General features: G+C 40.9%; 1 protein-coding gene across 1 annotated transcript in view; it reads right to left on the bottom strand.

Annotated features, from left to right (window-relative positions):
* Positions 1–718: 718 nt before the first annotated feature.
* The window catches only part of kcnh3 (potassium voltage-gated channel, subfamily H (eag-related), member 3), a 132,274-nt gene continuing 105,045 nt past the window's right edge, over positions 719–27,947 (bottom strand). The window contains exons 9-15 of the mRNA XM_086051662.1: positions 24,558–24,757; positions 24,108–24,357; positions 17,516–17,730; positions 11,392–11,651; positions 9,683–9,783; positions 9,522–9,574; positions 719–7,425 (exon numbers count right to left, since the gene is read on the bottom strand). Of these exons, the coding sequence (XP_085907788.1) occupies positions 6,517–7,425; positions 9,522–9,574; positions 9,683–9,783; positions 11,392–11,651; positions 17,516–17,730; positions 24,108–24,357; positions 24,558–24,757 (1,988 nt within the window). The 3' untranslated portion in view covers positions 719–6,516. The remainder of the gene's footprint in view (positions 7,426–9,521; positions 9,575–9,682; positions 9,784–11,391; positions 11,652–17,515; positions 17,731–24,107; positions 24,358–24,557; positions 24,758–27,947) is intronic.

The following is a 27,947-nucleotide window of genomic DNA, read 5'->3' as shown; positions in this document are numbered from 1 at the left end:
TTTTGCAGAAAACAACTGCAAAAATGGGCAATTTTGTACAAAACAACCCCCAAAACTGGGCTGTTTCGTACAAAACAACCCAAGAAGGTGGGTCAAATTGACCCAATTTGTGGATTGGTCCATTTTTGACCCCAAATTGTGTTATTTTTAACTCAACTGTTTTTAGAGTGAGTTTTTTTGTAAAACTTGTGTGAAAGCCAGAAAAAAGTGAAATGTCAATATTATATATATATATATATATATATATATATAATATTTTATGTACTCTAAAACTGTTACACAGTAGTGTGTCCTCTTTGTTAAATCTGTCCAAATCACTGAAAAGCAATTTCTCAGTCTTTGTTCACTGTTTGTGAAATTTGTGCTCACGTGCTACATTTTCTCAATTCCTGCGATTCTCCTGAGGACTTGGCTTGCTCAAGAAGATACGTATGTTAAGACCAAAATGTATAGTTCAACAGTTGAGATTTACAAAGTAGTAAACATTTAGCCAACTAATGAATGGTACAAACTGTTGTGTAGGAATGATGCACGGACAACGACGTGACGGTGAGCACGTTTTATTTCACCACCGCTAAACTCACATCTCCACAGGCACACCGAGGGGTCGTCAACACCGATGCCTCTCAGGGCTGTCCTCACTTATGCCTGTAAATAACACAAACTACTACACAATGGATCTAAAATGTCTACACACTCGTTTAAATGTCAGATTTTTGTGATATACAAAAGAGAAAAAAAAATCCCAACTATTGTCACCTTTAACTTGTACTTCTACTACATAGTTAAGAAGTCAAATACATTCAGGTAACGTGTAAGCACAAATGTGATGTGGCTGTGTTCAGAAGTAAGCAGTCACATTCAAACTCATGTTAAATGGGAATAAGTGCACACTTTCCACCAAGTGCCTCTCTCATAATCTCCCAATAAATATCAGTGTTTCAATTTAAAGAAGGCTTTTCCTGACATTTGTCTTCTAGCAGAAGCCTGAATGTTTTGTGGTAACACTAACTGCTATTCAGAACATTTCCAATTTCAAATATAGTTTTGAGATGAAGAAAAAAAAAACCCTTCATGCTGGCCCTGTTCACGATGCTGCCATCAGCATTCTTCACTGTAGGTGTGGTGTGATTTTAGTAATGAGCACTGTTGTTTGCACCAAACATACATTTGGGAGTTATAGCCAAGAAGGTCAACATTGATTTCATCATTTTGTCATCCGGGAGATTTCAAGTGTGTTTTGTAGCTGCCAGTAGTAGTACTGTAGTAGTGTTTTTGTTTGTTTGTTTTGTTTTAATGATTTATCTTAGTCTCATTTTGGTATATCAAAACAAGGTGTGAAAAAGCATCAACTCTGGCCAAGCAGCTTCCTCTCTACTCACTTTCAGTCAAAAGTTACAAAACTGATAGTATTGATGGACAAATATCATGAATATACTGTGACAGCAAGTCAAGCCTATTTGAAGGTATAAAAATTGAATATTCAGTATTCCTCAATGGCTAAGCCGATGGCCTGATAGTGAAGCCAAGCATGCTTTTTACTCACTGGAGACGAAAGCGAAGGCAGCGAGACACTCAAACGAGCAGTAGTGATGAAATTCATTTTGCGGTACTGTGCTTTTCATCACACTTTTTCTTGTTGTCATCACCAGGCAGTACCCTTCTGTGGTGCCGTTTTTTTCTCTGTAAGCAACTCTTGTATTCTATCTCAAAAGACTTAAGTGTGAAGTGTCCAGTGAGCACAGCCGTGGCTCCCACAAACATCACAGGAGTCCACCATTATTATTACAAAACAATGCCTCTTTATTGTCAGAAACCCTGCTCGAGTATTGTGTAACAGAGGTCTTTTTTTCCTTTCCTTTTTATTTTCTTTCATAATAAAATACATGTTAGACCTCCCACAGGGTGTTTTGTCTCCACTCAGCCGCCCCTGCGCAGCTCCAAAGCAGGCACATTCCTCATGCAACAAAAGCTGTGACATGCATTGGATTTACAATGTTATTTTTTAAAAATAATAATAATAAAAAATATTTCATCCCAACCCAAAGTGAGTGCCTTCTTGCCATGTTGTTGCAAAAAGAAAAACACAAAGATATTTTACAAGTAACATGGTGCAACATCATCAAATAAAACTTTTTTTTATTATTATTTTTTTTTTTTTTTACAGTAGTGCTGAGCCCCCTTTCCTCACACCATTTCCAGGCATGCATCATGGGTAGTGTAGTTTTCCAGGCTTGTGTCTCGGGCACCAGCTTTGGCAAAGAGGGTTTTAAGATGAACTCCTGTGTGTCTGCTACATTAGAGATCCTCAACAAAAATAGTCTGTCCACATTTACACATATGACAAAATATGTTTTGGGATCAAGGTGCAATGTTTAATCAGATGGCTTTTATTTTTGTTTGTTTGTTCCAAATGCCTGCTCGGGATGTCAGGAGTGTTGACATGGAGAAGGCACCGATGGTCGGATGGCTAAAGCTCAAGGAGTGATGTGAATGTTGTAAACAGTCTTGATTAACTGTCACGATACTATAGGATAGATTCCCACCACCATCATGTTTCTATTTCTTATCAATGACAATTTGGTCTTGGGCACACACAATGAAACTCCTTTTAAAAGTTCACCATAAGAGGAGGAAAACATTTTTTCTTTGTTCAAACCCTGTCTGCTTTAGTTTGATGATGGGCAGTCATTCCCGTGACATTAGATTTTAGGCACATGGGTCAGAACAAGCCCTTTAAATTTAAATAAACCTTAACCCTAACCCAATAGGCTTGAAAATTATTTTGGAAACATTTGACCATAGCTCATTCAAAAGCATCAGGGTTCTTCCTTAGACATACAGCACAGTGGAACCCTATTAACTGAAAGTGCGTTGATGGGCAATCAAAAATGAATCTAATTTTTAAAATCAATTAATCTTTAAAATCAATATGATCATTGTAGGGGCATTTGTTGATAATTCCTGAACATTGTGCTGCCTCAACGTCATTCAAAATCATCAGGGTTCTTCCATTAGCTACCTTGGGTCAACAATCCTTTGAAATCAATTGGGTTCTTGTTGTGATGAGATGCAAAACATGCTTGAAGGTTTGAAGATGTTTGGTTGAAAATTGTGGCTGGTATCTCAATGGCAAGGATATTGTGCAGTATTAAGTGGAGTTTAAGTTTCGATTGAGCCATATTCCCTGAAGGCTTGAAGGTCAAGCAGCCGGACCTACTACAATCTTCTAAGCTACGCGGGCTATTGTGGGCCAAATACTCTAAAATCAAGTACTTGTTGTTGGCTACCTCTTGTATCAGATGAATCAAAAATTAACAGGATTCTCCCTTACAGTTGATATAGGCTATAGTCCCTGAATGTTTGAAGATAAGCAATTAAATAATTGCAACCTGACCTTTTATAGTAGCTGCCTTGCTTATGTTGGGTCAAATATACATGAAAATCCATTAGGCCATTGTTGGGACATGAAAGTTGGGCAACTTCACCCGGACCTCATTCAAAAGCAACAGGGTTCTTCCTTATTCCCAGTGTCCGGCACCAGAAATTAGCTAATGGGGGTACCTTAGGTCACCTAGGACACATTGGAGAGATTATATGTCTCCTGGCTGGCCTGGGAACACCTCAGAATTCCTCCTAGATGAAGTGGCTGGGGAGAAGAAAGTCTGCTGCTCCCGCGACCTGACCCCGGATGGATGAATTTAGCTACCTCTTGTATCAAACCAATTCAAAATCAACATGATTCTTCTGGCTGGATTTACACTACATGGCTTATGTGACACAATGCAGATTTTTTTTTCTCTCGTTTTGCACAGTTGGCATGCATAAACAGAATAAAAACGCATGGAATCATCCATCCATCCATTATCTATACCGCTTATCCTCACAAGGGTTGGATATCCTAAAATTGGATTCAGGACTGTTTTAAATATGGATAAAAATCTAACATGTATCAGATATATAGACTGTGAGTGTAAATTCAACTAGATATTCAGTATCTCGCCCTGAAAGTTTAAAGATTGTTTACCAACCAATCTGACCTTTGATATTAGCTTCCTGGGCTATCTTGGATCACATATGCTTAAAATTCAATATAGTTTGCACCTTTTGGATTCAAAATCAACAAGATTCTTCCATAAATAGAAACCCCCATTCCCTGAAAATCAGCTTGTCGAAAGGGATGTGTCGGCTACTCAGCAAAATGCCTTTTGACACAAGGTACCCTGGCTATCATGGTTCAGATATATTTTGAAAGACTTCCATGAAAATGCTAAATCCTGAATGTTTCTTTTTTTAAAACTGCAGTCAAAATTCTCTTGAATATCAGAGCTGGGCATTTTACTAAAAATTTGCGGTCTGTCTATCACCTACCGCCTACAACCGGGATATTGTTCCGCCGTCCGTCTAGCCTTTTTGTCCAGCCAGAAAAAAAATAGTAATCGCCTATAGGCCGGTCTGCCTATGATTTTAAACGGGCTTCCGCTAGCGTTTCCGACGACCAACTTCAACCACCCGCTGGCCAATACTTGAAACAAAAGAATGACTCACTGTGGCATGGAAGCCTCTCCACATGCCGGATTCAATGCGTTTTTTTTTTTAGCACCTTCCAGGACCTTTATGGAGCTTTAGCTTTCTGCAGCAAACACAGAGGCATTACTTTGCTTTCCACAGCTGCAAAACCGTTCACCCGTATCCTTCTCTCCCGTGCTCTTCCTGCCATTAGAAGTCAGCGCTGCCCTGCGACTTCATACCTTGAAGTACCTCGGAGTGCCTCCCAAAATCCTCACCTTGTTCCAGTGACTCTACAACAACTCAGAGAGCTTTGTTCGTGTAAGCGGGAAGGACTCAGAGATATTCCCCTATTAACAGCGCGGTCGGACAGGGGTGCGTGGCCACCCCTGACCTTTTCAACTGTGTTATTGACTACCTCATGACCCGAGTCCAGGAGCATGTCTAAGGTGGGTAATCGCAACCTCAATCTCACCAACCTTGAATCTTTAGTCCGGTTGTCTCAGTCTCGTAACATAGGGAAAACGTCACTTCGTCTCGCCTGTTCCCTCACTCAAGTCTGTGCCCCAAGCAACAACAACTCAATCTAAAAATACTATTGTTACAGAAACCTCGCCGCGGCCATTGAAGCCTCACGGCGAAAATAAACAATAGACAGGAAAAGCGGGCTTCCGACTATGCTTAATCCGACTATTTTTTTAAGTTTCCCATTTATCGTTTATCGCCTACAAAATGGACGTCCGTCATAGGCGGAGAGACGGACCGGTCCGTCACATAGGCGGAATGTCCAGCTCTGTTAAATATAGTATAGAGGTATGACATTTTGTAGAATACTAATAATGCCTAAAACCTTCAAAACAAATGTGATTCTCATTTCTCCTTTAAAGATTATTTTTAAAAAGTTGTGGCTTTTATTAGTTCTTATAACAACTGTGCACAATTATGACTGTGATGATTATTATGTTGGCTCACATTCAAAATCAACAATGTCCTTCCTTTCATAGAAAAAAAAAACACTTGAAATTTAAAGAATACTTTCATCTCGTGGGGCACTAACTGGGAAATCGCAGTTGGCATGGAGAGGCCTTCGAGCGGGGCAATAACCAATGTGGTCTCAATGTAGTTTTCAGGTGTAGGGGCGGGGAAAGAGCAACGGCCATCCAGCTAATGAAGGTGGCCCGATGAAACCAAATATAGTGGTTTTGGAAACGTCCATGCTGGTTCGAAATTGAAACAAAAGTCTCAAATAATTAACCAGGATCATTCAGAGCTCAGCAAAATGAGAATTCAAACTGATGTGAACCTCCGCAAGGAGATTCTGCTACAGTAGCTGCAGGGATGGGCCGCCAACCGCTGAGATACTGTAAGACAGGGGTGTCCAAACTTTTTTGGCCAAGGGTCACATACAGAAAATGACAATTTTTGACATTCTTCACCTAGAATTTATTTAACATGATAAAACCAATCCATCAATGTACAAAAAAAATGTAGTGTTCAAACATTGTTTTACAGTATATATACTTTATCGTTGTAGATATATACTGTTTTTTTTAAAGAGCCTGGTGATAAAGAAAAAATTCAAGGCTTTTTCTCAAATTGTGGGTGGCTGACAGCCGTGTATCCCATGAGAACAGATCCACCCGTGCACTGAGCAGCATCAGAATCACATCTCCATATTCAGAACTAAAGCAAGAGCAATCTGAAGTACGATGACCTCAATCGCGATTTGCTTGATAAGGAGGAAGTGAGAGATGAGAAAAAAAATGTGCTGTTCTTATTTTCGTCTCCAACCTTGCTATCCAGTGTAGGAATTAAGTAGTACACTGCAGGCAAATGATACGGGTCGCGTCAATTGTTAATTTTAGTATTTGCAGGACGCAAAGGACCCTCGGGCCTAAGTTTGGACACCCCTTAAGACAATGTGTGCTGTTGTAGCTCTGTCACTTGAACGCTGACGCCGTGTTTCCCTGATATTGTCTCCTTTGATCCCGTTTTATTCGTTATCCATCACACTGCTGGCTCATCTTCATCGATGAAGCTGATGTGCTCCGAGGAAACCCTCCCTTCTCCCGCCTCGGCCCGCCATTCCTGCATCTCCATCTCCTGGGGGGCACCGTGCCCCGGCCCGGTCTCTCTGCGAAGGTGCGAGTTAGAAGCCCGAGCCAGGTGGAGTTCTCCGGACTTTCTGCTCGGTGAGTCCAGAGACGAAGGCAGGGAGAGGAGTGAAGGGAGAGCGGCGACAACGGGGCACACCAGCGGGACGGACGGGGACGGTCTCAAACAACGGTCGCCGGGTGAGGACGCGAGAGACGGCGGTGCGGAGGAGTGTGGGGGCCATGGCGGAGGAGGCATGTCCTGGGAAGGAGGTGGGGGGAGCAGGCTTCGGCGACCGACGCAACTGGCCTGTCGAGACGGGTGGCAGGAGGAGAGGGACGATGTAGAGGACAAGGACATGGAGAAAGAAAGCGACGGTGACGGGGTGCCGGAAGCCAGTGGGGGGCGGTCCTGTGCTGAGCACATAAACATACTGGAGGAGGCCAAGATTGGGGACCCCTCAAAAAGTCCTTCCTTTGGCGAGGGGAGATTGTTGCAGGGGGGCTGCGAGGAAGTAGGCCTTTGTGGTGAATGAGGAGTGGGGAGAAGGCATTGTGGCAAGTCCACGCCCTCCACGTCGCCGCCGTCCAACAGGGAATGAGTGTCCGGTCTCAGGGGAGAGCACGGCGTGACAGGAGCGGGCGCCATCAAGCCGGCGCTCGCCGACAGACGGCTAACACTGCTGCTGGGAGGCGGGGTCAGATTTGGTTCGGTGGTCACCAAGAGGGGCTGCGGAGCTCTCTGGAGAAGGGGCTTGAGCAGATGTGTCATTTCCTGAAGCTCCTGGCTGAGCTTGGACACTTGTCTGGAGAGGTTGCTCATCTGTGCGGAGAAGGGTTAGAAAAATCCTTATTTTATGAAGCTAATATGTGCTAATAATTTACTATTGCATGTAAGAATTTATTATTTATAATATAATATATTTATTTATATATTTTTATATTATTTAGAGCATGCTTGGATAAGAACAGGTATGAGGTGTATATGATGAATTCTACAGTTACGACAGAAAGACTCAGTAATTGCTCCTTTGAAATACAGTGGTCCCTCATTTACCGCAGGGGCTACGTTCCAAAAATAACCCGCAATAGGTGAAATCCGCGAAGTAGGCAACCTTTTTATTTTTTTTTACAATTATTGTACTGTATGTTTTAAGGTTGCAAACCTCACCAATAACATTTACTCACATTTCTCTCTTGTTTAAACACGCTCAAAGTTCAAACATTAGTAAGAAAAATAAGCATACATTTTCATTATTATTATTATGCTTTTATTATTATTACTATTATTATTAATGGACTAATTAGTAATATTGTTGATATTTTATAACAAAACAGGAGTCAAAATCTTTCTTGACCCTCCTGTTATGTTGTGGGTTAAATTAACCCGTTTAGAAAATCAAGGGAAGAAAAAAAATGATTTAACTGTCTGCTGTCTGTTTTTAAAATGTTTGTTTAATATTAAAAACATTGCTTTATGTGATATTTTTTTGATGATTAAATATTGGAGCAGGTCACACTGACCCATGAACATTGTTAATAAATGATCACAACAGGAAGTTAAAGGCCCAAACATCTGTTTAAGAAATACAAATGTAAACATTTTCATACAAATAATGATGAATATTTTTTGAGATAACAAATTTAATTTTGATGAACAACATATGAAGTCGGAATCATAAGAAATGATCAATTGTGACTCGCGTATCTGACGTTTCCTCTGACTGTCCCTCTGTCCTCAAGCTCATTTTGTTCTACTCTCCTTTCCGGAGAGAAATACATAGTTCTAGGTAGTTGTTGCCTCTTTTTTCTCTCTTGGGCGAGAAGATACGAAGAAACTGACATGCCACCTTCGATTAGATTTACAAATTAAATGAAACGTGAAAGGGTCTTGCGCAACTCCCATGGTTGCCAAGCCATCAAGTGTAAGTTCATCCTCCTACCTTTATTGACATTTATGCCCTCTTCTCCCACTTCTTCCTCTTCTCCCTCACTAAATTAAATTTGTAAGCCAAATGCATTCTGTGCAAGACATTGCATGGAAGAGATGTATTCAAATTGGTCTACTGTACATTAGCCAATCAGGATGCAGAAAACAATACGGGGGCAGGGGGGGGGGGTTGTACACTGTAAAAACAGCATGCTGAATTGCACTGTAAAAAGTACAGGCAGTCAATTAGGACACTATACGGGTTCGGACGCTGTAAAAAAACAGCATACAAAATAGCACTGTAAAAAATTGGTTGCCAGCCAATCACAGGGCACACAGAGATAAACATCCGCACTCTCACAATCACACCTAGGGGCAATTTAGAGAGTCCAATCAACTTACCATGCATGTTTTTGGAACGTGGGAGGAAACCGGAGTACCCGGAGAAAACCCACGCAGGCACGGGGAGAACATGCGGATCGAACCCACGGCCTCTGAACTGTGAGGCGGACGTGCTAACCAGTCGCCAATACACATTGTATATGATAAAAATGTTAGTCATGTATTTTCTCAGTGTAACTGTTGATTAGTGTTAAATAGACACGTTTTATGAGGTTGAAGTTGCTGGCGCGCATTGTGCTCACAAGCTCCAAATCTTCAAATCTTGTTTTTAATATGGATGTTGGTCCAGTTTCTGAATGATTTTTCCTTTTCCATTACATACAGAGCCCACTTTCATGAATAAACTCATTGATTATCTTAGAGTTGCATCATTCATCTGAAATGTTTTTGCCCAGTTGCTAGATGATGAAATGCTTACTGAAGCAGCTTAACAAGTTGTTTTGAATGACTATGAATAATGCATACTCTCTGATATAAATACGTACTCGTACCCCTCTAAGTGTAATAGTGTGGTATGTGTTCTACTAAAATAGAGTCTGACAACAGACCACCAACATAAACATGCATGAAAAGCAGTAACAACTCACCTCCTCTGTCAACTTGCACACACTCTGCTTGATCTCGGATGACTCTCGGCTGCCTGTTTATAAACGCACACACCCACACACATCCCGATACAAAGACCGTCAAGAATTTGAAACCTCTCTAGACAAGACGTCACTTGGGTGGTTGCCTAGGTGGACATTACCTGGACAAGGTGAGGGCGGGGCTGCAGGTGACATGCTGGGACTGAACTCAAACTTCTGGGATGAAATGGAACTGTTTTCCGTCTCGATGCCGTCCACAAACCTATGCGGAAAGTAGATGGTAGGGTTTTATGATTCTGCAGGGACACGTTGACATTGCATCAACCAGCTGTGTGATGCCAATTTGAAGTCTGTAAAGTTGGTTTTGTAAGGCCTGATTACATCTCTGCTGGTCAAGCTTGCTTTGAATGAGCTCCTGATGCAAGGCGTCTGATTACTGGCCAGACGGGCCTCTCTCTCGCTCTCTCTTTCTCTGTCTCTCTGGCTGTTTAACTTCTGGCACCCAACTGGGCTACAGGGAGGTATTCAGAATTTAGCATCCATGTATGCAGCTGCCTGCCAGAGAAAGTGAGCGCACATTGTATCCCAACATACACACTCAAAAAAATGCAGTTTTTTTTCTTAACATTTGCTGGGTAGCTGTGGATTTTGAGCATTGGGGATTTTGGGTTACTTTTGCCCAAGGTTGGGTCAACTATTTTGACCCAGCAGATTGGGTTGAAGATAAGGTGGCTCAGTGGATCACTGTGTGTGTGACCAGCTGTGGCATACACTGACAGGTGAAAGTTGTTTTTTGTTATTCTTAGAAAATGTTGGTAATGAAATGAGTATTATTTTTAACCACAGCTACAGTGATTACCTGGCAACCATTTTCTTGTTAGTTTTAGTAACTCATCACTATAGGTAGCTTTTACACTTTTTTGGATCAAAATTTTGAGGCACTGGGCTGGGTCAAATCCTCAACCCCATGCTCTGGGTATAAATAACCTAGCATTTGCTAGGTTCCTTATGGACCCAATGCTTGGTTAGATATTTAAAGGGGAAGTCAACCCAAACATATTTTTTTTCAAGAATATGTTCTATGCAGGCCCACTAGTTGAAACAAGGCAATCTGATTCATACAGCGTTTGTGGAATATGAGCTAAGCAGCAAAATCTAGCCGTCTCAGGGGGCGACCATTTTGTTGATTCTGTTGACTGAAAAAGACATCACAGTTGCAAAGAGCTGAGGTAACGACCAATAACGGCTCAGCTTCAGAAAACTGGTGAGCCAGAATGCTCATATGTATCTTTTTATTTATTTTTTTTCCAAAAGTCTGGTATCGGTACAGTATTGGCGTCGGCTGATACCGCACAGCTGGGTATTGAAATTGGTATCGGGGCCAAAAAATGGCATCGGAACAACAGTAGTTTCAACTAGCTGGCCTGCATAGCACATATTCTGGAAAAAATATGTTTGGTTGACTTCCCACTTTAAAATATGACCAATCGTCAAAATTCACATGGTCGAACAAAAAGTCATTTAAGCATTTACTATTTGATAACCTTGATGTCCATTTTTGGTTGCATGTACGAGAATGAATTTTTTTCACACTAGTACTACAATTCAGTGCACTAGTAGAACAACTAGGGTGCAATAGCAGAAAGTCTGTCTTGTAATCGTTTTTGTTTACTACTAGTGCCACGTTTGCCCTACTAGTATACAATTAAACATTACTTGTAAACTATGGATAGCTGTTTGAGCATTTGATATCTTTGATGTCCAGTTTAATATTAATTTGTGTACTAGTACACTATTTCTCCTGGACCTGGATATCAAGGATATCAAATAAATGTTCAAACTGTTTTCCATATACAGTTGTCGTGTTTACCTGGGGCTGAGTTCTGCAGGCGCGCTTGCAAAGCTGACCACGGGTATCTGCAGGGTGACGGGGCGGGACTGCTCCGTGGAGGCGCGGAAGGGTCTGGGGGCCAGCAAAGGGGAACGCAGTGGCGAGTTGAGCCCCCGGCTGAGACGCAGAGGCGAGCGGGGCGCACGGGACACCAAGTTCTGCTCCTCGTCGCCCCCTTCCTCGTCCTCCCGGATGGAGGGCAGCTTCTTCACCAGGCCGCCGTTACTTTCCCAGTCGGCCTGATAAACACACAAACACGTAACTTAAACTACTGTCAATTAGCAATGGGATTGTCTCCTAACATTTTCACATTCTTTTCTAAATGACGATGTGTGGCGTACAATTGTACCGAAGTCTGGGAGATGTGCATTTCATCAGTCAGAATGTGATTATAAAATGTCTCTTGTAAGTTATATCTCAGGGTGCTACTCAAAGATTCATTGGATCATGTTGTCGGAACCATCAACAATGAAATGAAAGCAAAGCCCATCAGGAAAAAAATTGCTGCGCAAAGTAAACCTAACCTCTGTCAGTCACGCTTCACGACACTGATGCAAACATTGAAGTCCGTTCTTTGAGAGGCTCCCCATTACTCCATAATCCCTCATGTAAAACAAGCACTGATAACCGCAAAAACTGTAAAGAAGTTGCCAGTGACAGCGGCAGCGTAAGATGGCTGCCCTCTGGCTTTAGCAGCGAGGGGCCAATTGTTAGTCTATCATAACTCTGTAAGTTTAATTAGCAAAATGCATCCATACAGATAAGTATATAATTAATACATATAATAATCGGTAACTCTGGTCGGTATGGTGTATTTTATGTCAGTGTTTGTTATGTTTTGTCATATTGAACTGCTCCAGATAACATATGATGCAATGATTAGGGCCCGTGCACCACGTCATCATGACGTCATCATCCGCCATGTTGAGAGCTACGATGAATGAGCATACGTGAAAGGTAGCGTATTTGTTGATTCAAAAACAAAAAATAAATGCAAGAAATTGGTGGGGCATTACAAGGATAAATTAAACAGTGAAGCCAGAGACCAATATCATGCAAAAATAGACATTAGAAATTGTTTGGATCCCTACAGAATTCCCAAAACTGAGTGGCGCTACGAACTGGACCTACTTCCTCCTTTGTGTGCACCGGGTATTTTTGAGTACCTTGTGTGTTGTGTGAGTGCCTACTGCCTACAGTTTGGAGCAAAGTAAACATTATAAAACTTTAGCCTCTTATGTGGTTTTTTTTTTTTTTTTACTTTTGCGATGTGAAAAATGGTTAATTGGCTCCCGCCCCAGCTCACAGTGTGCTAATGTCTTCACAGACAAGACACAACCCCTGACCATAAAAAGGAAGAAAATTAGTATTCCACTTTTTTAGCCGCGCCCTCTAAACTAGCACACCGGGGTCTGACAACAAGCCCTGGTCTCGCTACCACCGTAATGACCAACATTAAAATACAGCAGTGGAGTAAGCTCTATTCTCCTGAAAAAGGGGTCAGAGATTTTAATTATAATCGGTATATTTAACATTTTTGTCAGCCAACTGTAACATAAGGCATATTTTGAACATTAACATTGCGCTTAATTATTGGAAAATAAAAAACTGTACTTAAATAATGATCAAATGTAAATATTTTGCTCTTAAAGATTCAATACAAATTTTACCTAAATGTTTTAAATCAAACATTTCTAAACAATTAAAGGCTAATGTTTGAAAAAGTTCAAGTCACTTTAACATTATGTACTGTTTGACTATTTAATTAAGTGATTCTTACGCCTACCACTAGACGGAGCCAACATACTGTACCAACAGTGGTACTTCTACCACACATTGACCCTTGTGTTACCACTATCAGTTGTCAAATATGTTTAATAAGTAAAAAATGTTTTTAAAAAAATCCTCACACTTATTAGGGACCCCTAGTGGCCAGAGGGCCCCAAGCCGGAACACTTATTCTTCTGGCAGGTTCAGCGTACATATCAGATATGGGAGAAAAGAACTGAAATTGAAATTGAAATTGAAAGCAGCAATAGCAACCCTTCACCCCAGACAGCAGTAGTGAGTCAGCAATCAATGATCTCATTCTTTCAGTCAATACTTAAAAGCTGCTTGGTGGCAGAGAGAATGCCAACTGGGAAATGAAGAGTTTCAACCCGAGGCTCACGCTAGGCTAATTAGCGTACCTTTATTGACTTCCCTCTCTGTCTTTTTTGGGGGGTTTTGTTTTGTTAGATGCCTCATTTAACATGACAGATGTGGCCTGGGAATGAGTGTGTCATTTCAGGTTAATAGCCGCCGTACTTTTATGTTATTTACAGCATAATACTATTTCCAGCCTTCCATCACAATAAGTATTAGAATTGCATGTGCAAAATGAATGAGGAAAATGGAAATCAATATATAAATCTATACGGTTGATATATTTTCTAGGCACATTAAAACCTTCCAAAACATGTTGCATTATATTTTATTTATGTTACTATTTCAAGAATGCGACTTTGGTATTTTAAATCAGAATGACAAAAATACACCACAGGAAAAAAAATGTAAAAAGAATTGTAACGAAAAATAATTTGTGTATTAATTACATGTATAAATACAAAAAAATGTATAAAATACATAAAAACTAAACTGACAAAATACACACCTAGAAAAAAACAGTAATATAAAATACAGAAAGAAAGACATCACAGTCAAATTAAAAAATGACAAATGCAGTACTCCAATTATCAGAGACACAAATATTTGTAATGCTGCTCTGATCAGTGTGGCCCTAGTGTTTTGTATTGCAAAGAAAAACTGTGTTCAGAGCGTTACTACAGTACAGGATTACAGTAAGTATTCATTCGCAATGAAAATGTTTAGAACAATGACATCTGTAATAGTCTAAAAACAGAAGCAATGACTAATAATGACTGCGTTTCACGTCTCATCATGCAGACAGATTTCTCATTTGCATCTTTCTCCATCTTCATCCCACATCTTTGCCTGCTCAGCATCCTCTTGTTCACAGCCCCCTCATTCCTCTTCATCTTCCTCCCGTGGCAGTGGGATTTATTTTTAGCTCCTCCTGTTCTATTTTTAGCTGGCGGCTCCAGAGGCATCCAAAGAGACCCTGCATGTGCGATGTGGGGGCGTGATCGTCAAGTTTGCTGTGCCACTCGTGTCTGTGTGTGTGCTCCTAAATGTAAGCGCACGTGCCTCTGCATATACAGCACTTATCAATACAAGTGCTCGCCCTTGACTTCCCGTGCGAGAGCTGTACGCCACGTGATGTGAGGACAGTGTTAATCAGTCATGTTGTATGTATGACATGTTCTCAAGAAATTCTCGCCACAAGTGTACGTTTGCTTTCCGATTCATAAATACACTTCACTGGCCACAGTATTATGTACACTTGCATAACATAATGACATCCAATGCAAACAAATCTAGTGTCTAGCTGTCTTTCTATTAGTCTATCTACCCATTAATTAATCCACACCGAACATAATTTTTGTTGACTTTACTGAATTTTATTTCGTCGAGTGGTTGCATGAAATAAAATCATCTGGATCCAGATAGATTTTTTAAAAGTAGATGTATAGTCTACTGTACTTGGATCCAGAGGACTTTATTTTGTGCAACCACTTGATGAAATAAAATTGTGTAAATTCAAAACACCATTTTTTCAGTGCATTCATTCATTGATTAATTCATCTATCTACTCTATATGACCGTCGATTCATCCATCAGTCCATTTATCCACTCATTCATTAACACTCAATGAATTCACGTCTAAATATCCATCCATTGATCCATCAGCGCATTCATCCTTATGCACCCATAGAATGACACCATCCATCCTTCCATTCCTCCACTCATCTAAATATCCATCCCTCATCCATCAGCCATCCAGGACTGGAGAATTATGAAAAAATAATATCACAATTATTTTTCATTTGATATTCTGCAACACATCCACAACTTTGTTGCCTTGCATCTTTGCGCACATTCAAACTGTGAATAAGTAAAGAAATATATAAAGAGATAAGAAGGATAAACTGTATTTTACAGGCCATTGGGCTCACCGTACTATTGGGTGCAATGTCAATGAACGTGTCTATTAAGAAAACAAAAATCATACACAAGACGTAATGTCATAAGGTGCATTATTTATCTGAATCATTGTACATGAAATAGTTGATTGTAATTGTACTTTATATTTATTTGATAGATTTAGCACTATTATGCTAGGTTCAGACCGGTTGAAAAAAAAATCGGGTTGTGTGTTTAGTTTAATGGTAAACTCCAAAGGGGGAGTCATTAAACTGCTTAAAGGACGCTCAGGGACGACAAAATCACATACGATACATGCTTGCTACGTAAGGAACTTGGTGCATTCAGTGTACTTTTACAACAACTGGAACTTGCGCACACCGCGCCACTCCGCACATTAATCATTTTTCTTCGATTATAACATGTTGAACATTGAGAGAAGCCAAAATAGAAATTAAATTAAATTTCAGATCATCGTCCAGCCCTACAGCAATTATCCATCAACCTAAAAACTCACCCATCCATCCTTTCATCCGCCCACCCAAATTTCCATCCCTTCTTCCATTCATCTATCCATCACTCATCCATCAACCGAAACTGTCACTCAGCCATCATTCATCAATTTGTTCATCAGTCCATAAATCAATCCATCCAACAACCCAACCAAACCCTCATCCATCCATCCATCCTTCCATCATGCATCGAGGAATCCATTAGCCCATTCATCATCAATCTGAACACTCAACCATTCATCCCTCAATGCATGATCCATCCATCCATGAATCCATCATCCATCCATCCACCCAACCACAAATGAAACCATTCCATCTACAAGCCCATGTATCCATCCAGCCATCTTCCTAGCCATCCATCCATGAGCACATCTATCCATTTATCCATTCACTTGTTCAATCATTCATTTATACACCCATTCATCCATCCATTCATCATCCATCTGAAAGTGTACCCAACATTGTGGCTACTAGTGTATGCTTTGTGCTGTTGTGTATTTGCTCTACCAGCATAAACAAGCAAACAAGCCTGTTACCCAAACACATGCTCCTCAACTGTCCTCCTCGTGCATAAAACTTTTCTCATGTCAGCCCACTTGCACACTTGGTCTCTGCACAAAAAAAAAAAACACTGCAGTGGGAGAGGAAGAGGCAAAGCCAGCCAGTCCTCCTCCTCCTACTCCTCCTCCTCCTCGACTGGCTGGGTTATTTTTATCTAGCGTGATCCAATCTTAGCAGCAGCTGCGGGGGACACAGCCAGCCAGGGAGAGCCCGTGCTTCCCCCCTTCATCTCCCTGTTCTATTTTTAGCAGCAGAACGGCTTCAAACAGCAGTACTCAGCTATTCTCGGCTCCCATTGCTGCTGCAGCACCCGCCGCCGCACTGTTTGTGTGTGTGTGACTGCACACTGTGGTGTAAACATCCCACTGCATGTGTACTAAATTCATATTAGCCAGGTCATGCATAGCCTTCATGCTCTAAAGGTGAGCATCCCCTGAGGCTTTCATTTTGCATGCCCATGGTTGCACATGAAGGTATGGCGAGTGTGCTCACTCTTCACACACACACATTGCACAGTACACCCCCCCACACACACACATGCACCCCCCCCACACACACTACTGTGAATGCACATTTTTACTCATCATTTGCCTTAATCTATATTTGACTTAATACATTTCCTACCTCTGACCTCAGTTCTATGGAATGCACTCTAGCTTGATGTCAGCATCCATCCATCCATTTTCTATACCGCTTATCCTCACTTGGGTCACGTGAGCCGGAGCCCATCCCAGCTGGCTTTAGCGCACGTAAAAAAACAACCATTCACACTCACATTCACAACTATGGACTTTCGAGAGCCTCTAATTAATCCAACACGTGATTTTTTGGCTAGTAGGCTAATCAGAGAAACTTTCTCCCATCAGAAAAATTGATGTAATTAGCTCAGTTCATAAACATACAGTAATGCATTTTTGTCTTGTGTGTTCTTTCTGATGAATTGACATGTTTACGTGGCTTTGTGGCATTAAAACATGACAACTCACATCTGAGCCATGGCCCTCTCGCAGGTTATAGGTGAGATCATGTTGGATCTCGCTGATGAACTTTTGGGCGTACTCCGGGTACAACCGCAACACCTCTCGGAGGCCCTTCAGGCTGATGTACTGCAGGTCGCAGTAGGTCAGCGCCTTGACGTTGGCGTTGGTCTTGATCACTTGCTCCTTCGTCAGCGAGTCGGAGCCAATCAGATCGCCTTTACCTACATGGGCACACCCACATTACATTCTGACATAATCGAAATGTGTTTACAAAATATTCACCTTGAGACAGATGGATGTAATGTTAGATGGATCAGCGTCATAAGTGGGTAGGGGTCAATCATGCAGCTGACCTTCATCCAACATATTTAGCCATCTGCCATCGATACTCTTTATCAAAACATTCATGCATCCATCCATTCCCTCTCCATTGACCTGCCCAACATGCATCTGTCCAACAGTTATTATTAAGTCATTTGTAATCCCAATGATCTACAGGATGGATGTTGGATGGGTGAATGGATAAAGAGGATGGATGAACAATAGATGGCGGCGTGGTACAGACACACACACACACATCCGCAATAGATGCATTTTAATGACCCCATTGACTTATTGTTAAGCATTTTGGGGTCCTATGAATGGCAACCTATAACCTGTACATGGAAGCTAATTTTGTGATGAATGAGTATGGGTGGATGGGTGGCTGGATGACTTATGAGCATAAATGGAAGGATGTATGATGACAAATGACTGGAGGAGGATGGCAGATAGCTACAGGATGGATAGGAGTGTGTGTGGATGAATGAAAGCTGGCCAAAGAAGATGGATGATTATATAGGTATATGAAAGGATGGATGCAAGATGGCTCAAGATGGTGGATTGAAAAATTTGAAAGAGGATGAGGGATGCTAAAGAGGGTAAATGGATGAATTAATCAAAGAGGATTGGATGGATGGCAAATTAAAAAGATGGATGGATGGATGGATGGATGGATGGGTGGATGGATGAAGATGGCTAGAGGATGATAAAAATAGCTGAATGGATGGATAGTAAATGCTCCAGAAGATACTGTAGATAAAAGGATGCACTGATGCAGATGGCAAAAGTGAATGCATGATGCGAATGTGCAGCTGGATGGATGGATGGAAGATGGTTGAAAGAATGGGCACCAGGAGTGCCCAATAAGTCGAGTGAGAGGGGTGTAGCAGAAAGAAATATTTGTCTTGTGTGTATTATTATTATTATTATTGTTATATGCTGCGTCAGTGTACGCTAGAGCCGGCGCAATCTGATCAGTAGGTTTGGGCATCACTTCAATTTTGATTCCGGGTCTCCGATTTAATATCAGTTCTTCGAGTCGATACCGGTTCTATAATGAGTCTCACTTCCGGAAAAAAGGGGGAGCTATTTTGAGGATGAAATCGTATGAACTGTTTATTTATTTATTTTGTTATGTCAGGTAATTTTTTACTATTTATGAACTTTACTGTGATTTACTCAAAGAGATACAATATTTTTAACCAGTATATTAATATGAAACCTGGTTACTGAGGTACCAGGCTGAGCATCAGAGCCGAAGTAGAGGCAGAGGAATGTCGAAGACAGCCCACGCGGAGGTGTTTAATCATATTTGAAGTGCAACCTCCTTTGATATTTGAAATGAAATGTGATAAAGGATAAAGATCCATGCTTGCCTGATTACTTGCCAATGACAAAGCGAGCAATATTACCACGCTTGCCTCCCTCCCGTGACGTAGACAACTGAGACCGAAAACATAACATAAGCCACGCCCCAAAAAGGGGCGGGGCAATTTGTCATAAACCTAATCACAAAAAAAGCCCTTAAATCACTACAGAGTCTTTTGAGGTGGGCATTTTAGTACTGATGTCATTTTTCAAGCGCCAATGTTAAGCTCATCCAAGTGTCCCTTTAAACAGATGTATGGATGGCAGAAAGAAAGAAGATTGATGAATGATGCATAGATGGTAGAAAGCTAAAAGCAGTGTTTTTCAAACTCTGACATATTGTCAGGTGTGCCATGGGAAACTATCCAATTTGTGTGCCTGTGCGGTCTAGCGCCTGGCAGCGTAATCATGTCTTTACCACATTGTAGTACTCTACCATACCAGCAGGTAGCAGCAGCAGGTAGCTAATTGCCTTTGTTTAGAGACAAGCGAATTAGTGACGCATGTTTATCCAAACAGGCCCATGTTTCACACTGAGTAAGTATCAATATGAAACATTATAAAATACTTTTTTCTTTACGTTTATCTAATTCCTATTCAAGACGTTATGATATAACGTCATTCTTCAAAAATGCTCATATAAACAATATAACATTGTTGATTGTTAAAATAAGCTTTTTTTTCACAATTTCAGCTGCTGTTGTGCCGCGGGATTTTTTTTCAATGAAATAAATGTGCCTTGATTCAAAACAGTTTGAAAAACACTGGCTAAAAGGAATGGATGGGTTGATGGATAGTAGGTGCTTTTTAGGATAGGCAGATGAATGGAAGGATGGAAGAATTCAGATAGCTAGAGGTCGAATGTATGGCAGATTGCTAAAGCAGATGGAAGGGTGGACTGGATAACCAAAGAAGAATGATGGAAGGATGATGGTTTGAAGATGGCTAGAGTGTGGATGGATGGACGATGGCGAAGGAGGCTGGATGAATGGATGGCAGATGGGTGAAGTGGCTGGCCCGATGGATGTAAGGATATATAGCTATATACTGAATTCTGTTTTGAGGAAGGGTATATAGATGGGTAGGTGTATGGTAGATGAATGAACAATGTATGGATGGAGAACTGTTTAAAGAAAGGTGGTTGTTGGTTGTAAAGACGTGGAAGAATAGTAGGTGAATGGCTGTATGGAAAGTAACATTATTGGCGCAAGAGTGATGAAGAATACATAATGCAAATAGTCATCATCCATTCTTGTGTATCACTCTATGTGTGCATAGAATCATAATTGGTACTGCATAGGAGAGGATGGGGGCAGGAATTAAAAAAGGGAGATTGCATGCGGAACGGGGGTAAGTGGCAGAGGGGAGGCTGAAAGAAGCTGAGGTGGAGGAGAGGAAGATGGCAGATGATGATGGTAAAGGAGGGAGGGATGAAGATGGGTGAGAGGAAGAGAAGAAATCAAACTATGTTACAAACATCTTCCACATGGCCTTCGAACGTTCTGTGTCACACAGATGACGAGCGGCGGCTCAGTTGACACCGAGCGCCAGCAGCTTTGGGGAAATCTGCCTTTAATAATTGCTGCAAAATGTTCAACTGAGCCGCAGACGGAGCTCCCAAAGTGACACTTTGCAGACTCGATGTGTCTTTCTGTTTGTGTGTGTGTGTGTGTGTGGTGGGGGGGGGGTTGTATAGTGCATATCTTTTCATGTCAGTGTCAGTGATTGGCAACCTCTTCGTCTACTGTCTTACTTTCGTACTGAAATTATATCGTGTTCTCCAAATTGTGATTTTGTCATGATCCTGTTAAGTATGTGTTGCTGTGTTGTGTTTCTTTTCCCCAGTCACTTGGACGTATGTGGATGGGAGGAGCTTCTTGCACACACCAGATTACAATGACAATCAGCCAGGTTCCCAAACCACCTTTTGCCAGTTCTGTTGTTTGATCATCGTTTGCTTTTGTGCTTAGTCCCTTCCAAGTTCCGTCTTCCTTTGTTTACACACATCAATGTATGTTATTCAGTCGGTGTCTTCGTTTATCCATTTTCTTAACTTGTCTAGTTACGATTCTGTTACTTGTGGTGTCTTTCTTCCACTGAGGCTACGGCCATCTTCTTTATCTCATTTTCTGCTATTCATTGATCATTTGTGTTGATCATTTGTCATTGTTTTTCACTTCTCACATTCATGTGTTTCCTTAGTTGAATAAAACAGTGTAAGTGCTCAATCTTGGTAGTCTACTTTGCGGTTCAGGATTTAGCCATTACCCCTCATCAGAGGTTTTCCGTCAACCCATCAATCAACTAGTATGAAAACAGCCATGAATTGAAAGCAAATACAGTGAATCTGTTTATGACAAGGGATAGGTTCTAGGCCCACTAAGATTAAAAAGCCACCATATAGAGACCATATGAAAACACATTTAAAAAAAAGTAGATTTACACGTTTACAAATATTTAAACTTGAACAGTTTTTAAGAAACATTTGAAATGTGTAAAAATGTATCAAAATGTCTGTTTTTTTTAATGGGGTGGCGTGTGACGTTGGCGGGTCTGCGTGAGTGTGGTCACTGTTTTAAGCTTCTCCTAACATTCAATAGATGGTTGAGAAGTGCAACTGCAACAACGGCTCTCCTTTTTTTTTTTTCAGGTGAGGGCCGTACAATAAATATCTTGCAAGACCCATGAAAATGACTGTTGTGTGTGCCAAAAGCAACAGGGGGAGATGTTACCCTTGTAAGGCTTTTGCTAGCCAATCAGAAGCTTAAAGAATAACACATTTGAATATAATAAAGGCAAAAAAAGGCATTTTACAAAACAAAATATAACGACCACGTATGAGATAATGGCACACCCAGTGGTGTCATACAAACGACACTTATTAAAGAAAAAGCTTCAGTGGGAATAGACAGCCAAAACGATACGATTTCAAATATACAACTTGGCTTGGAGCGGATGAGACAATGTCACCATATTTGTTCAAACCATTAGACAAAGGCATTTATTTCGCTGTGTTGTTGTTTTAATTGTCAATGCACCACACTGATTTACTCCCATGCTGCGAGTCAATGTGGACAGCTGTAAAAGGTTACATAATCGATCATCACTCCTTCTCCCACTAAGTCATGTGCACATGCGCGTGTCGCTGAAGTTAATGGAAAGGTCGAGATTTGAGAAGGGGAAAAAAAAGAGAACAAAAAATGTTGTCCTGTTTACTAGGGGAGCATTTCACTAGTGGGACAAACTCGTGCAATAACTCCAATCACAATCGCAATGGAGAAGACTTTGAACACCCCTGCTTGGGAAATAAAGTTTGAATCAGTGGAACGGAGGCTGTGTGGGGTTAGCAGGTCAATGAGGTACTGTTGGAATAGAAATGGTGATTAAGTGCTTTGAAGAGGGAGGAGAAGGACTTAGCATTGAGGAATAAGGAGCCAGCGGAGGTTTTTGAGGACAAGACTGATGTGGTAAAAGGAACGGGACTTGGTGAGGAGAGGGAGGGCTGAGTTCTTGATTAGCAGAAGTTAGTGGAGGGCTTTGAAAGCTGAACTGTATTGCAGTTCTGTCATGAACTGTCTGTCTTGTTGTTTTTTTTTTTTGGTTTCATATTTTTCCCCAGTGTTCCTGTCTGTCTCGTTACGATTGTGTCCACCTGTGTTCCTTCCACTCCCCAGTGTTAACCAATCAGCTCCCACCTACCTTTCGTGTCCAAGCGTTTCTCGTTGTCTCGCGAGTATTTATTTCCTAGCTTTTCTTTCAGTTCTGGTCGGGTCTTTGTCGTTGTTGTTGTGTTGTTGTGTGGTGTCAATATCTTTTGGTGTCACAGAGTTTTCTTTCGTCCAGTCAAGTTTAGTCAACTCTCTTTGCCACGCCAAGACATCTATATATATATATATATATATATATATATATATATATATATATATATATTAATGTAACCCTGTTCCAACACACCTGATTCAAATAATCAGGATCGCTATCAGGCCTGTACAAAGCTTGCTCATGAGATGCTCATTTCTATCAGGTGTGTTGGAACAGGGTAGCATATAAAACAGGCTGGATAGGGACTCACGAGGATCGGACTTGGGGACCCCTGCACAAAATTATTGATCAATTAGATCCAAACTGAATTAAGTAAACTGCTCAGTGTTTATGGTAAATGACTTAAAATGATCATAACAAACACACACACTATTTTTTTAGTAAGGGAAAGGTATGATGGGTCAGAGCAGATTTGTGTGTACACTTTCCAGCATTAATAATCCAGAGTTATTAATAATGTAATATTCCATTCATTTTTAATAACAGCGCAGCCCCATGCTGCATCGATTGGTGCGTTGCATGCTTGTGTGTCCTGATCAAGAGCAAATCCAGGGTCTTTGGTATTTGGATATAAATCCACTTCACCTAACACGTATGCGCGTGGACATGTGCACACACAAACTAACACACGCATGTGACCACCATTAATTCAAACCATCTTGACCTTTTCAGGAAGTGATGTTGGAGGCGTGTCTTCACAAGCACACAAACACACACACACACATGCATGAAAAAGGCAGGGAGTCGGTTTCACCTTCCACACAAAAACACGAATGATGTTTCCTGGATCAGTGCTACACAGGCTGTGAAACACCCTGAGGTAATTCATTTCCAAAAAGTACGCCCGAAATTTGACTCCATAAATGTTTTAAATGTTTATTTATTATTATTTTTACATTTTTTTGCACTACTTGATTTTTGCTTACGCACACACATACACACATTTGGCTCACTTGTGCACGTACACACATTTGGACAAACGTGTACCAATTAAGATTGATAGTTAACCTACCAGGTGACCATCAATGCATGCCCATGACGCTCACGTTCTTACTGGCAACGCCAACGTCATAGCGAGCGTACTCACCCAGTATGGCGAGCACAGTGTTGTCTTTCAGGACTTCCATGGAACCCGAACACACAAAGTAGATGGCCTGCAAGGCGTCGCCTTGCCGGATGAGGAACTCGCCGGGCGCGCAGAACGACGTCTTGATGATGAGCGACAGCGAGCGCAAGCACCCCCTGCTGGCCGACTCGAAGAGCGGGAGCTGGAGCAGCTCCTTGTTTAGGTGCATGGCAATGTCAGCCCGTAGTTCATCTGGGAAGTCCTTCAGGAGCTGAAAAGAGACGCAGTCCTTAAATTAGCCAAGTTGCATTCATTTTCAGCGAGGACGCGGAGGGGGTGAAGCCAAAAGGTAAGCAGAGCTGCAATGGCTTTTGGTGAATGCACACATTTGTCTGAGCCATCAGTATTTGCTGCTGATAAATGAAACATGAGGGTGCGGCCATATTTGTGTTGGGTGACGTTTCTGCTGACCTCACTGACGTCGATGCCGTTGTTGACCGACCAGGTTGTCTGGAAACACTCCAGCATGCGTTGCTCTAAGGCTTTAGGCAACCGGTGCACCCTGATGAAGTCCTTCAGGTCTTTGGTGCGCGTGTGGTAAAGTGAGCGGCGGGAGTACATCCTCTGGATGATGGCGGTCACGTTGCCAAACACCACGGCGTGCATCAGCGCTGAGAGAACAGCAGTTGAGTAATGCTACTATAATCCAAACCATGATAGCATTTACAACCCAGTGTGCCATGTGGTTTTCAAAACAAATAAGACCTGAAGAATATCTATCAAAAAAGTGCTACAATGCTCAAGTAGGTCAAAATCCAGCGTAGGGCTACTGCACCTTAAAACGTGTTTTGTTTTCTCCTTAATTGAGGACTGTTGTTGTGATTTGGGCTAAACAAATAAAAGTTGATTTGATTTTTTTAAATTTTTTATTTGACTTAGATGACATCCATAACTGAACAGTATGGACATGCAGGTGACAATGTTTTTTTGTTTGTTTTGTGTTGTGCCATCAGAACTACATCCAGTTTTCTTTGGGTGGGCAGAGTGTGTCCGTGGGTGGGCACTGCCCCCCCCGAAACCCAACCCGCCACCCCCCGGTAACGCCGCTGTCTGCATATTTATTTTATACACTACAGCCAAGTCCACCTTTAACAAATAAGAGGAAGAGCCTGGTGGTAATAGAGTATTTATTTCAAGGAGTAAATATTAGAATTTAGGCTGTACATTTAGTTCAGTGCTTTAGGCCAACAGAGAAGGTCTTGGCCACGGCCACTCACCACTGTGCAGGGTTAAACTGAAAAAGTGCCTGGACTGTTTTTGCACTGCAGGAATATTCCTCGTTTTGGCCAAAAAAAAAAAAAAAAACGTGGCATCTCAGCAGGGTTGTAGCCATCAGACATTAAGGACAAAAACACAATTATATTTTCATTACCCTGCCGTATAATGAGATACACATCGCAATCCAAGAAACATGTTTTTATTTGATTTTAGTGATGAGTTAAGTAAGACTGTGTGATGATTCTTTTGAAGGGAATGCAGAGTAACCATATGGAGCTCACCATAAGGATAACATTCAGTAGGATTAATTAATAGGTCGCCTCCTCCAGCTTCCTTCCACTCTGTGTCTTTTCACTTTTCAATTCTCACCTCTCAGCAGGAGTGAGCTTGTTAAAAACCAGCGGAAGCCTCTTTTGCACTTGAGCTAATTGAAAGATGGGAAGATTTTTTAGAAGAAACAAATTAATGATGGAAACAGAATACCAAGCGCTACAGTTATTGCACACAGAGTTGGGGCGAAGGCGTTACAAAAGTACGGTAATGTATTACATTTAGGCAGTAACAAAGTAATATAATAAGTTACTTGTTATAATTTTTGTAATATAATTACAGTTACTGCAGCGCGTCGGGGGCAAAGTTAGGAAACCTATGAAGAGAAAGTGTCCCATTATTCTATGAATAAATTCGATCGTCACCTAAACCAATTATCCACGAGCAGAATTTCTTACTTGCCAATGGCCTGACATCCTAGTTAAATCTCTTTAGAATGCAAATATTGCTTTCACAACGTGGTCTGCACATATCATGGCTGAGAGGTTTGTGAGACCATTCACATGCAACACATTCAATAGCAAGCAGCAAATAACCTACGTAAGTCAAAAGCAGCATTTTGAATTCTGAAGAATAAAGAGTTGTGCTTTTTTTTTTTTTATAGAAGCTTGAAACTGCTAATGTGGGGTAAAACATTTTGACTGGCAAATACATTCAAATGTACTTGCGAGTATGTTCGAATGTATTTGCAAGTACGCTCGAACGTATTTAAATATGTTCCCATTGAAAATGTCCGAAAAATGTCGGCTTGAAACTATAGATGCCATTTTTGCACAATCTTTTTAAGCATAGCTTCTTGAGACATATTTGTGTGTGTCTAGTATCGATATAAATTTCTATTCAATTTCAATTTGCTAGTTTAAACTGTCTTACAATAAAAGAAAGCTCTCAAAGCTGATTATTAGATCGTTGCGTTCGGGCCAACAAAATTTGCTGCTGTGAAAAGCTCTATAAACATAATTGCACTCACATCAAGTGTTTCCGCCTATTAATTTTCAGCTAGGTTGGGCAAAGATCCAGAATACACAGCCAGGCTAAACTGTCTCAAACCCTCCAGTTAACCCAAAGCCAAAAGGTAAGCAGACCTTCATTGACTTTTGTTGGATGCACACGTAAGCGTCTGAGAACCACAAAAAGATTTATTTTGTTTAAAAAATAAATAAACAAATAAACATAATAAATAAATAAATAAAATAAAATAATGCAGCATAACCTGTGGGCGAGGAGAAATTCAGTGGATTGAATGCATAGAAAATTGCAAAACTGCCGGCAGGCTTTGAAGGCATTTCTAAAGAGACAGATGGGAACCAAACCTCCATTAGGCCTATCGGTTTTGTGCAAAGCATTTTCTCACAGTTATGTTTAAAATGTTTGGTTGGTTAGTCATTGTGTCATTCAGCAAAACATTATGGCTTGTCTGCTAGACTACAGAGTGCTTTCCATTTCAGCGCCAAAAAATCATGTCTGTGGCATTCAAGCAAAAGAAAAATCCATTAATTAGCCAGCCCCTCAATGATCACGTTAGCTATGTCTGAATTTCCGCCGTATCTATTTTTGAATAAACTTACCTGTTGATTGAATCAACTTACCGGTTGAAATGAAAATGACTTTCAAATTCACTTTAGAGCAATTTACCTGATGTAATAATATTTTCTTTTGACCGACAAATCACAAACTACAGCAGTATATAATGCTAAAACTCAAGATGTGTTTTGTATCTTATTTTATTCCAATCACTCTGCCTTGGTCAAATACCATGTAAGGGTTTCAGAACAAAAAAACTATTTTTTATTTTGCCACTTGGGAGTATATGTGATGTTATGGTGAAAAATATATAATATATTTTTTTTAATTACAGATGCAAAAACAGATAACTAACAAAAAAACAAAAATCACAAATGAGCGAGACAGAGAGGGACAGCCTCTTGAGGTTCCGTGCAGACAGGAATTTGTGAGCTTCTCTAAATCCTGATAGTAGGCTAAATCCAAAATAAAGATCCTGTGTAAAAACAAGAAATAAATAAAAATCAAATAAGTAATACAACATCGAGCTTTCAAGAGAAAAGCTGCCCTTCACATGGGATTGGGCAGTGTCACGCAGTAACCATACTAAGACAATAATTGAAATAAAATCAACAAATGACACGCCCCAACAATGACAACAAAACAAACAAACAAACAAACTAGAGAAACACCAAGTTTTGAATTTCAAACAAAACAAAGAAAGTGACGAATAATAAAATGTCATTTTGC

The sequence above is a fragment of the Filicampus tigris genome, chromosome 14, assembly GCF_054856515.1.
Source record: "Filicampus tigris isolate MCC_2025a chromosome 14, RoL_Ftig_1.0, whole genome shotgun sequence".
NCBI lineage: Eukaryota > Metazoa > Chordata > Actinopteri > Syngnathiformes > Syngnathidae > Filicampus > Filicampus tigris.
Note: the sequence above shows the minus strand (reverse complement) of the source record. Positions and strands in the feature narration are given on the sequence as shown.